At 36.8% G+C, this 9,376-nt stretch overlaps 2 protein-coding genes across 2 annotated transcripts; both read left to right on the forward strand.

Annotated features, from left to right (window-relative positions):
• The first annotated feature begins 507 nt into the window (after positions 1-507).
• On the forward strand, positions 508-5,439 carry LOC140764331 (uncharacterized). Its single transcript, XM_073102847.1, has 7 exons — positions 508-818; positions 1,376-1,422; positions 2,395-2,551; positions 2,678-2,873; positions 3,950-4,079; positions 4,225-4,395; positions 4,813-5,439. The coding sequence occupies exons 1-7, from the start codon at positions 587-589 to the stop codon at positions 4,966-4,968; spliced, it is 1,089 nt and encodes a 362-aa protein (XP_072958948.1). The 5' UTR covers positions 508-586; the 3' UTR covers positions 4,969-5,439.
• Positions 5,440-5,550: 111 nt separating this feature from the next.
• On the forward strand, positions 5,551-9,057 carry LOC140764330 (protein SET DOMAIN GROUP 40). Its single transcript, XM_073102846.1, has 6 exons — positions 5,551-5,834; positions 5,930-6,077; positions 6,916-7,047; positions 7,135-7,275; positions 7,382-7,696; positions 8,280-9,057. Exons 1-6 carry the CDS (start codon positions 5,551-5,553, stop codon positions 8,895-8,897), a joined length of 1,638 nt encoding a protein of 545 aa, XP_072958947.1. The 3' UTR covers positions 8,898-9,057.
• Positions 9,058-9,376: the final 319 nt, after the last annotated feature.

Below are 9,376 nucleotides of genomic sequence, written 5' to 3' on the forward strand. Positions count from 1 at the left end.
CTGCTTTGGGTCTAATGGTTTTCTTAAATCAGCTAATATTATGCTAAAACGAGGTTAGTATCAATCAACTTCTTTCTAAATCGAATTAAGAAATAATAATAATTTGATTAAAAGTATGTGGACCGGAGATCTCCGATGTATGCATGCATGCATGTATGTATGTATTGTGATATGTCCGAAAATCCTAGCTCGATCTATAATCAAACACTTAATTTTCTAAAACCCATTTCCAAGATTAGAAATAAAAGTAATTAACTGAAATTGGGAGCTAACCTCCATTTAAAGGACAAAGGCTGCCGTATTTTCCCACGAGATTCGCGCAATTTAATCACCTGGCTGAGGTTGACAACTGAATTGACCTCAATATATATATATACACGTAAATTCCTGATATATTTTTACTAATATAATTATAGTGGAATAGAGGAGGAGCAAATATCCCAAAATATGAGGGTCTATTTCGCAAAAATTTCTCCGTCAAAGTCATTCACGTGCGAAATTCACGGTTGTTGGTTGCCGCCGCCGGAGCAATCACTCTATTTCAGAGCTCTAGGGTTCAAAAAAAAAAGGGGGGGGAGAGAGAGAAATGTCCATGGCGGAGGAGAAGCAACAACCAGCTGTAGCACCTGAAGAAGAGAAGGAGAAAGACGAGTTCGAGAGAGAGGAGCTCCAAGATGCAGGTGAGGAGAAGACGAAGGGTTCGCTGCCTCCATGGGAGCAGCACGCCGCTGTGATCAACCTCCCTCGCTATGATTACGGAGCTCCCTCCTCTCTCCTGGAGCGATCCCGTTCTGGATTCCTCATCACCTGCCCCATCAGTGAGTCGATTACGGAGCAACCCCTCGCGGCGTAGATTTCTTAACGCTGTTTTGAATTGCTATGAGTTTTCGATTAGTTTCGCTTCTTGATGGATACCATGCTGTGAATCAATTCATCTAGTAAAGTTTAAGGGATTTAGTATCTAGATAGGAAGGTGATGGGAAACCGGTACATTTGAACGATGTGATGAAGTGCCGAAAATTTGAGCCTGAATTCTATTCAAATCTAATATGCTGATAAGGGGCTTCGCAGATTGTGTAGTTTGGATAGTGGAAATTGAAATAGTATGATTAGATTAAATATTTTATCTATGAGGACAGGCACGTATTCATAGGAGGCTAGTGAGGCTCTATGGACAACTGCGCTTGGTAGTAATTATCTAGATTTGTGGCATTTGGCAGGTAAACATGCTATTTAATCATAAATGATGACGATCCTGCACACTGCTCCAGCATTAGTATGATTTGGATGTAGTGTCAGTTTTTCCCTCTTCTCTTCCATTTTCTTTGATGTCATTGTTAGAAGAAATTGACGCGGGCGTGTCTGTTCTTTCCAGAGCGTGAGAAAAGTGCCACCAAGGAGGCTTTCTCCCTTCTTAAAGAGGTCAATAAACTACTCTTTACCTCTTTTGTGTACTGTATTTGCTCTTGTTTGTTGTGCAGTGAAGCATTGGTAGCATCCTAGAAAACAAGGATGAGAACTCGAATGACTAATGGTTGGATTGTTAAATTTTTGTTTCATTGAGGACTAATAGGGAAAATAGATATAGGCAACTGCCAATAAATGCAATGACATTATTGTATGAGAACCCAACAGTTAAATGATAACAGATTAGTACTAAATTTTATATTCCCTGAATTTGACTAGTTATATTAACTCTCTCATCCATATGATTTACCTATTAGCTAGCTGATAATGTCTTCTTTCATCTGCATATTCCAAGTATTGCTCAATGAATGATGAATGATTCAAATTCTCTATGTCTTTGCTTATTGCATAGGATAATTGATCCCCAATTATCTTAAGTTGGTTGGTGAAATCCTTCCCACTATTCAACTTTATTTGGATGCATATCTCTATCAACCTTAAATTCATCATAAATCGCAAGTACTATCCATGTCTCTTTGCAGAACCATATTTCAATGTCTTTTCATGTAATTAACGGAATAGATAAAGAGACGTAAGACATGATATCTCATATAACAATAAGATACTTCCAAAAGTATTAGTGTTTGTCCTCAAGTACTGACTTGAACTCTTCAAGAATGTAGAAGACTAGAAATATCTAAATCATACCTGCTACAAAACAGTGAAAGGCTTATCCATTACATATCCAGTTTCTTAGGAGGTTCCCATAGAAAATTATATTCATTTTTTCTTGACTAATTACTATTTGGAACATCAAACAGAAACATGAACAGTAAGCAGATAGTGATAGGACATCAACTTGTTTCCTTAGCCTGTTCACTTTTAACTTGGATTTATTCTTTCAATTGATTTTCCAATTTTAAATTTTCTGTTTATGCAAATTACTATTATTATTATGAATGTCTGATAACAGCATATTTTTGGCAGTATGTCAGTCATACATGTGGCAACGACCTTGAAAACTTTGATTCTTGTGGTACAAAGGCTGATGCAAAGAAAAGAAAAGTGTATAGCACGGTAGTAGATGCCAATAATGTTATAGCTATAGAAAGGAATAAGAATACCAATATTCTGGAGCCTTCTGGTGAGTAAGGACTCTTAGGTATTAGAAAGTGAGCTATTCAATATTGCTTGAGGTGACAAACATTGTTCAACCTGTTAATGAGATCATGTTTAATCTTTTTTCTGCTTTTCATATGCTTGTCAACAGGTAAAACAGCAGAATCAAGTTTACTATCTTTTGATACGAATGAGAATGCGAATGGGAGTTCAAGTCTGTCCCTAGTGAAGCTAACTAGGAGTGGGCTACTTCTCTTTACACTTCCAAATAATGAGTTTCATCATGTTGTCAGCATGTTGTCAAATTTGTTTCGTTCATTGGGATCTGGAAAATTAAAATCGCCACAGTAAGTTGCATATTCTCTTATGAACACTCTTAACATTATTAACTGCTATGGCATTATACTGGAGTCCCTTTCTGGCAAAGAGCAATTGGAAACAGTTTCTTTGTCGTTCTATTCTTCGTTGTTTATTGGTACTGCTCTATGGAGGGAGATATGACAAACAAATTAACAGCTATTCAGCTAACAAAGTTGGTCATTGCTAATGGTTAGAGGCCCAAACCTAGCAGGAATTGAATTGTACCATACGCCCTTACCTTCATTTGAAAATGGTTTACAAGCCAAGAAAGATTAGAGAAATAATGGTAATATGTACAATGATATAATTGTTTCCGCAGTTTCTAGAGAAATAAAAAATGGTGTGCTCTGTTAGCTCTTTTGCGTTATAGCCAGAAAAACAAAGTACCAGAACAAATATGCAACATGAAGTTAGAAAAAGATGAAGAATATAATTAGTCTTTTAGAAGAGGACAATGTATTACATGCTTGACACTTGGCGAATATATGAAAACTCAAATTTCGGTATGACTCGAAAGAGCCTGATTGTATCTTAAGATACCAAAGTTCTTATATTTTGATGGTGAAGGAATTTATTTTTTTAACCATTGATATAACATTCTTTTTTACATTATCTGAGAATAATTTCTTTCTCAAACTTATTGGAACTAAGACATATACATTCTCATTTCTAGGCCATTTTACTGTATTGTTCTTATTTTATGCTTCTTCTCGAGTACAATCTATAATTCTATATTGCCAAATGATGATGAATTTTTGTGTTATCCATCCTCATTTCTTAACATGGTCTCTTTCATCTTGTAACTCCCCTTCAGATGAGGACAACTCTTTCCATCATCTGCTTATTCTATGATTCTTCCTTTTATGGTACTTTATCCATTTTATGGATATAAAAATCTGTTGTGATTGAATCTAGATTGATTATGCTCAGTATACCCTTGGGGGAACCTTCATATTATGTTTATGGGAGTGACTCTTTCTAGTGATGTTAAAGTGAAATGTTTGACTAGACCATTTTTATATGTGATTAAATTGTTAAATCATGAATCCGTTATCATGAACAGATGGTGCCATCGTATTTTTCCCATTCAGGAAACTTGTATTTTGTTGGAGGAAAACCTACAGTTAGTTGTAGCAAACCTTTTCAAAGAATTCTTGGGAGATGACAAGGACAAACTAGACAAACCTATAAAGGTAAATTCATCTTTTCACTATTTTGCTGTTTGTGATACTATTTAACATTACATTGGTGGCATATTTCTCTTTCTTATTGAATATTTTATTTCACCATAAGATGCTATACTTCTGGCTGGTTTAATAATTTCAATCACCACTCTAGTTTGCAGTTGGTTATAACAGAAGAGGCATAGATGAGACAGAGCTGAAAACTAAGAAAAACGCTGAAGGCTCCAAAACTGCTTTGATGGATCGAGGCCATTGCTTCGGTGTTGTAGCTGGAGCCATTAAAAGTGTTGCCAAAAATGCGATTGTGGATCTAAATTCCCCTGAGGTAAAAATGATTTCTACTGTGTTCAATTATTTGCTTCCAATCCTGAAGAATGGTTGATTTTTAGAATAGTACCACTAATGTAATTCTTATCAGAAAATATGAGAATTTTTAACACAAGATTGCACACAGTAAATTACACGACTTAAGCGTTGATTCTTTTGGTAGCGCTACCTGTTGCATACGATATTTGTCTCCAACTACGGAGAGCTTTGAGGGGTTTGCAACAGCAATTTGCCATCTGATAAGCTTTCTCTTTATGTTTTATGCATCTTGTAATTGGTTTAATTAGTTTATACATACTAATTCAACAGAGGATTCTATCAGTCAGTTTTATTGGTGTGGAATTGGCTTGTTTTATGAGCATTCATGGTTTCAATGAAAATGCATATGGTATTGATTTCAATTAACAATGTTCAGGTAGCAGTGCTTGTAGAACTACTGCCACTTTCAAGGGTTCCCCTTGGATCATTAGTGGTTGGAGTGTCTGTTCTTCCCGTCCAACTTGTCTCCACCAAGCCTCGTCTCAGCGTAAGGTCCCTGGTGGCTGATTCAAAGACAAGTAAAAGAAGTTAAATGCAATAAAAGTTTCCGTTTGCACATCAATCTCCTTCAGTTTCAGACTGCATAGATATACTACTGCTATCAATTCCGGTGAAGTTCGGCGGCGGCGATCTTTCGAATTCCTTGTGCTGACCAAGAACTTGATCAATCTCTTGGTTACATTTGTTTCCATATGTTGACAGGATAACAGGATGAATCATCCTTTTATGATCCAAAGCAAAGTGCAAAGCAGACGGCAGGACTTTTCACTCTCTTCAAGTATCATTCACTGAGACAACTATCACTCATCATTCACTGTACCAGTGATCTAAATGATACGGATTCTGAAAGAAAAAAACATTATAAAAAAATGACATGGGTTGGGCACTAGAGCAATTACTTTCATTTTGGATCTGTTGGGTGATGTGCTTGCTGTTTCACTGTACATTTCTAATTTCCTCTCGCTCGTTGCGAATTGTACTGGGATCAATTTCTAGTCTTAAACTTCCCATGATACTCTCCGTATGTGCATTTGAAAATTTTGATGTTACCTTTGATCTGATAACATTTTTCTTAATGAAAAGGCTGAAGAGTGTTCACAAATAATGAATTAATATGCACATGGAAATATTATTAATTAGAGATTTTCCTCCAAATACTTCACAAAAGATGATTATTTCAAGCACGGAGGCCTTTTATGCAATTCTCCACTTCTTCTTCTCTAACCAAGTCCTCCTCCGTAGAAGAGGCAACAGAGAAAGCGTCGCCATGGAAGCGCTTCTGAGATGGGGGGCGGAGTTGGGCATCTCGGATTCGCCACTTTGTTCAACCCCTCGTTCTCCTCCTTCCTCTTGCCTCGGTCACTCCCTCGTCGTCTCCCACTTCCCCCAAGCCGGAGGGTAAGCAAACCCTAACACTAAACCTTACTCTTCTCTCTATCTCTCTCTCACTCTCCAATGCTATCCATGCGTTTTCTGTATCAATCTAAGCACAGAAGGGGTTTGGCCGCTGCTCGCGACCTCAGGAAGGGGGAGTTAGTGCTAAGAGTTCCGAGGGCTGCGCTGTTGACGAGTGACAGCGTGTTGGGTGATGAAAAGATCGCGTCTTGCGTGAGCAAGCACCCTAGTCTATCGTCCACACAGGTAGGTTGTGCTCGTTTATGTTCTTGCTTTGGTTCTTTGGGTGTTTGGGTTTGGACATCTTATAATGGATTCCATGATTCTGACCAACCTTCGGGTAAGATTGTAAGCAGTTTTGTTTTAGCTGTCTGTTTGTAGGAATGCCTGAATTAAACTTGGTGGAATGTCCTGAGTAGTTCTAACTATACAATGTATAGATTGGAAATCTTTGAATTTAAAGTGAGTCAGGACAAGAACAAGAAAATTTTGAAATCCTCTAACCTTCCACAAGTATGATTGTCTCCTTTTTACTTCTTTTTTTTCTAGTAAAACCACCAATCTGTATCTTGATTATTTTATTTTATTTTGCTACACTTTAACGAATATAATCGTAGTTCCCCTTCATCTGAAGACTAAGTCTGGCTGTTTTTAAGTTAACTGGAGTGTATAACTGCCACAAGATGATCGTGCAAAGAAGCAAAAAGTAAAACCTTGCTTTTAGCCTTTAATCATCCATTAGTTCTATGTCAATGCCTTTGCAAAGGACTTTTGAAAGAGTGATGTTTATAACATGCATAATTTTCAGATTTTCCAGTTTCGTAAGATCTCAGTGTTTGATTTCTCATTATATATGCAAGAACTGAAGGATTGAGTACATTAGTTCTACTTCAGAAGGTAAGTATACAGGTAGACCTCTTCTGTTCCATTCCTTAGAGATGAGTAGCGTTTTATTTACCTTGAGAAGTGATCTTTAATCCATTTATGTGAATAACCATTGATCTATTTCTATATTTATATAAATATAATGCGAAAGACATGCATAATATTTTCTGGGAAAACTAATTTTTGGGTTACTCCACAGGTGCTGATTGTATGCTTATTGGCTGAAGTGGGAAAAGGGAAAACTTCTAAGTGGTATCCATACTTGTTGCAGTTGCCCCAGGATTACAATATATTAGCAAACTTCACCAACATTGAAATTGAATCTTTGCAAGTAAAGTTTGATCAACTATGCTATTAGGTCCTATCTGTTCTTCGCATTCCATGGAACAATTTTCAAGCTCATTAATCTAAAAGTCAGGTTGAAGATGTCATCTGGGTTGCAGAGAAGGCTGTTCATAGGGCAAAATCGGATTGGGAAGAAGCTATTCCACTCATGAAAGAAATGGAGTTTAATCCTCGACTTTTAAAATTCAAGTCTTGGCTTTGGGCTTCAGCAACTGTGAGATAATTCTTGTATACAGTTCTGCTTGCTTTTGCTTTTGGATCTTTTTGTGTAACAAAAGTTCTTGATGGTCTCACATCCATGATCCATCTTTTGTTGGAAGGTGTCTTCTCGCACATTACATATACCATGGGACAATGCTGGCTGCTTATGTCCTGTGGGCGATCTATTTAATTATGCCGCGCCTCATGTGATGATGTATGAGGACATCAACGAATCCTCCCTTGCGGAGCTAGAACTTATAGAAGAATCTTATGACTCAAACACCAGTTATTTTGAGGATTGCAAGCATGCCACTAAGAAGTTGGATGCTGAGGAGACTGATAATTCCTCGCAAAGGTTGACAGATGGTGGATATGACGAAGATACTGCTTCATATTGCTTTTATGCCCGAAAAAGATACAGAAAAGGAGAACAGGTACTTTTCACGTAGTTAAAGCTGAGTTAGCTCATTTTGATTTGGTTTATGTCTAGTAGTATAGAGGAAATTTTGTTCAACCCACTGTAAATTATGTCATAGTTGCAAGATCTCTTTTGGATTTTCAGTTTAGACTTATGTTCTTGCACCAGGGACCCAAGTATATAAGAATGATAAAAAAGAAAAGGAAGGATGGAGAATGATGAAACAGCATGACACATTTAAAAATATTCTAATGTCATGTCCCATTACATGCCATGGGCAGAGCCCCAGATTTTGGATTCCTTTATCCGCTCCTTTTCTGCTTTTCTAATAATTAGTCACTATAACTGAAGCTCTAGAGCTTTTGAAATACATAAACCGCAAATTATTAGCAGAAGCTAATATGTTGAATCATGGAATACGTTTTATACATAAATCTTGGGTCTTTAAGTTTTTTTCCAAACCATGTAATTGCTCTCGGGTGATTGTTATTAAAAGAACTCTAGTATTGAGGGTGATAGTTGCTAAACGATATTTGATTTGGTTAAAGCAATAGTTCAATTTTATTTTCCGCTTCTGACCATTCTGTTATTCTTTACAGGTTCTTCTATGTTATGGAACATATACTAATTTAGATCTTCTAGAGCATTACGGTTTTTTTCTGAGCGACAACCCAAATGAGAAGGCCTTCATTCAATTAGATACAGATATATGCTCAATGAGTACGTGGCCTGGAGAATCCATGTATATTCAACCAGATGGAAGCCCTTCATTTGCATTGCTATGCGCTTTACGCCTATGGGCTACACCAGCGAACAAGCGCAGGTCGGTTGGGCATCTGGTTCATTCAGGATCTTCAATTTCAGTTGAAAATGAATTGGTGATTATGAACTGGTTAGCGAAAAAGTGTTTTGGAATACTGGGAAGATTGCCCACGACTATTAAGGCTGACAACAATTTGCTGACCATATTAGACAAATTTAAGAGCCATGCTACTTGCATAAACCTTGCAGATCTTTTATCTCATAAAGAAGAGCTTGGAAGATTCTTTCAAGCACATGGTTTACAACTCGAAGCTGTTTCTCATAGTGAGCTACCAATAAGGGTTCAGAAATCACTAGAAAGATGGATACTGGCAGTTGAGTGGAGATGCAATTACAAGAAGACTCTGTTTAAGTGTGTATGCTACTGTCAAGATGTAATTGATAAAATTTCTTAATACGGAATATCTCAATTTTGATTATAGATTCAATTCAGTACTCTATCCAGATTCAAGTTACTTTCATTTTTAAAAGAATGACTGACAACACTGTTGCTGTAATTTGCACTGATTTGATCCTTTCATGTAACAACTTTTTGCACAGCAAATGATGCCAAATCAACTTTTTGTGTTGCAATAATTTATTTTAAATGTTGAATGTCATCGGAAAGACAATGATTAAGACAAAATTGATCTAATATGAATGTGACAGAATCCATAATAATTATGCTGGCTGTGGACAAAATCTTTGATTATTATATAGATCTTCTTTGATCTCTAAATCATTTTAAATGTGGACAAGGCCACAAGGGTCATGAAATAAAGATCTTGAAGAAATCTTTTGGAATGGTCAAATCACTGGATTCCCTATCAATATATCATCTCAGCGGGGGGAAAAAAGAACATTAAAGATCAACTGTTTGATCCAATTAACCTCC

The sequence above is a fragment of the Typha angustifolia genome, chromosome 8, assembly GCF_048772165.1.
Source record: "Typha angustifolia cultivar Huaian chromosome 8, ASM4877216v1, whole genome shotgun sequence".
In the NCBI taxonomy this organism is placed as follows: Eukaryota; Viridiplantae; Streptophyta; class Magnoliopsida; order Poales; family Typhaceae; genus Typha; species Typha angustifolia.

Coding starts and splice junctions, on each gene's coding strand:
- LOC140764331 (XM_073102847.1), top strand. CDS start 587: ATGTCCATGGCGGAGGAGAAGCAACAACCAGCTGTAGCACCTGAAGAA. Junction 4,080..4,224: donor AACTAGACAAACCTATAAAG/GTAAATTCATCT, acceptor TCACCACTCTAG/TTTGCAGTTGGTTATAACAG. Junction 4,396..4,812: donor TGGATCTAAATTCCCCTGAG/GTAAAAATGATT, acceptor AACAATGTTCAG/GTAGCAGTGCTTGTAGAACT.
- LOC140764330 (XM_073102846.1), top strand. CDS start 5,551: ATGCACATGGAAATATTATTAATTAGAGATTTTCCTCCAAATACTTCA. Junction 5,835..5,929: donor CACTTCCCCCAAGCCGGAGG/GTAAGCAAACCC, acceptor ATCTAAGCACAG/AAGGGGTTTGGCCGCTGCTC. Junction 7,697..8,279: donor GATACAGAAAAGGAGAACAG/GTACTTTTCACG, acceptor TATTCTTTACAG/GTTCTTCTATGTTATGGAAC.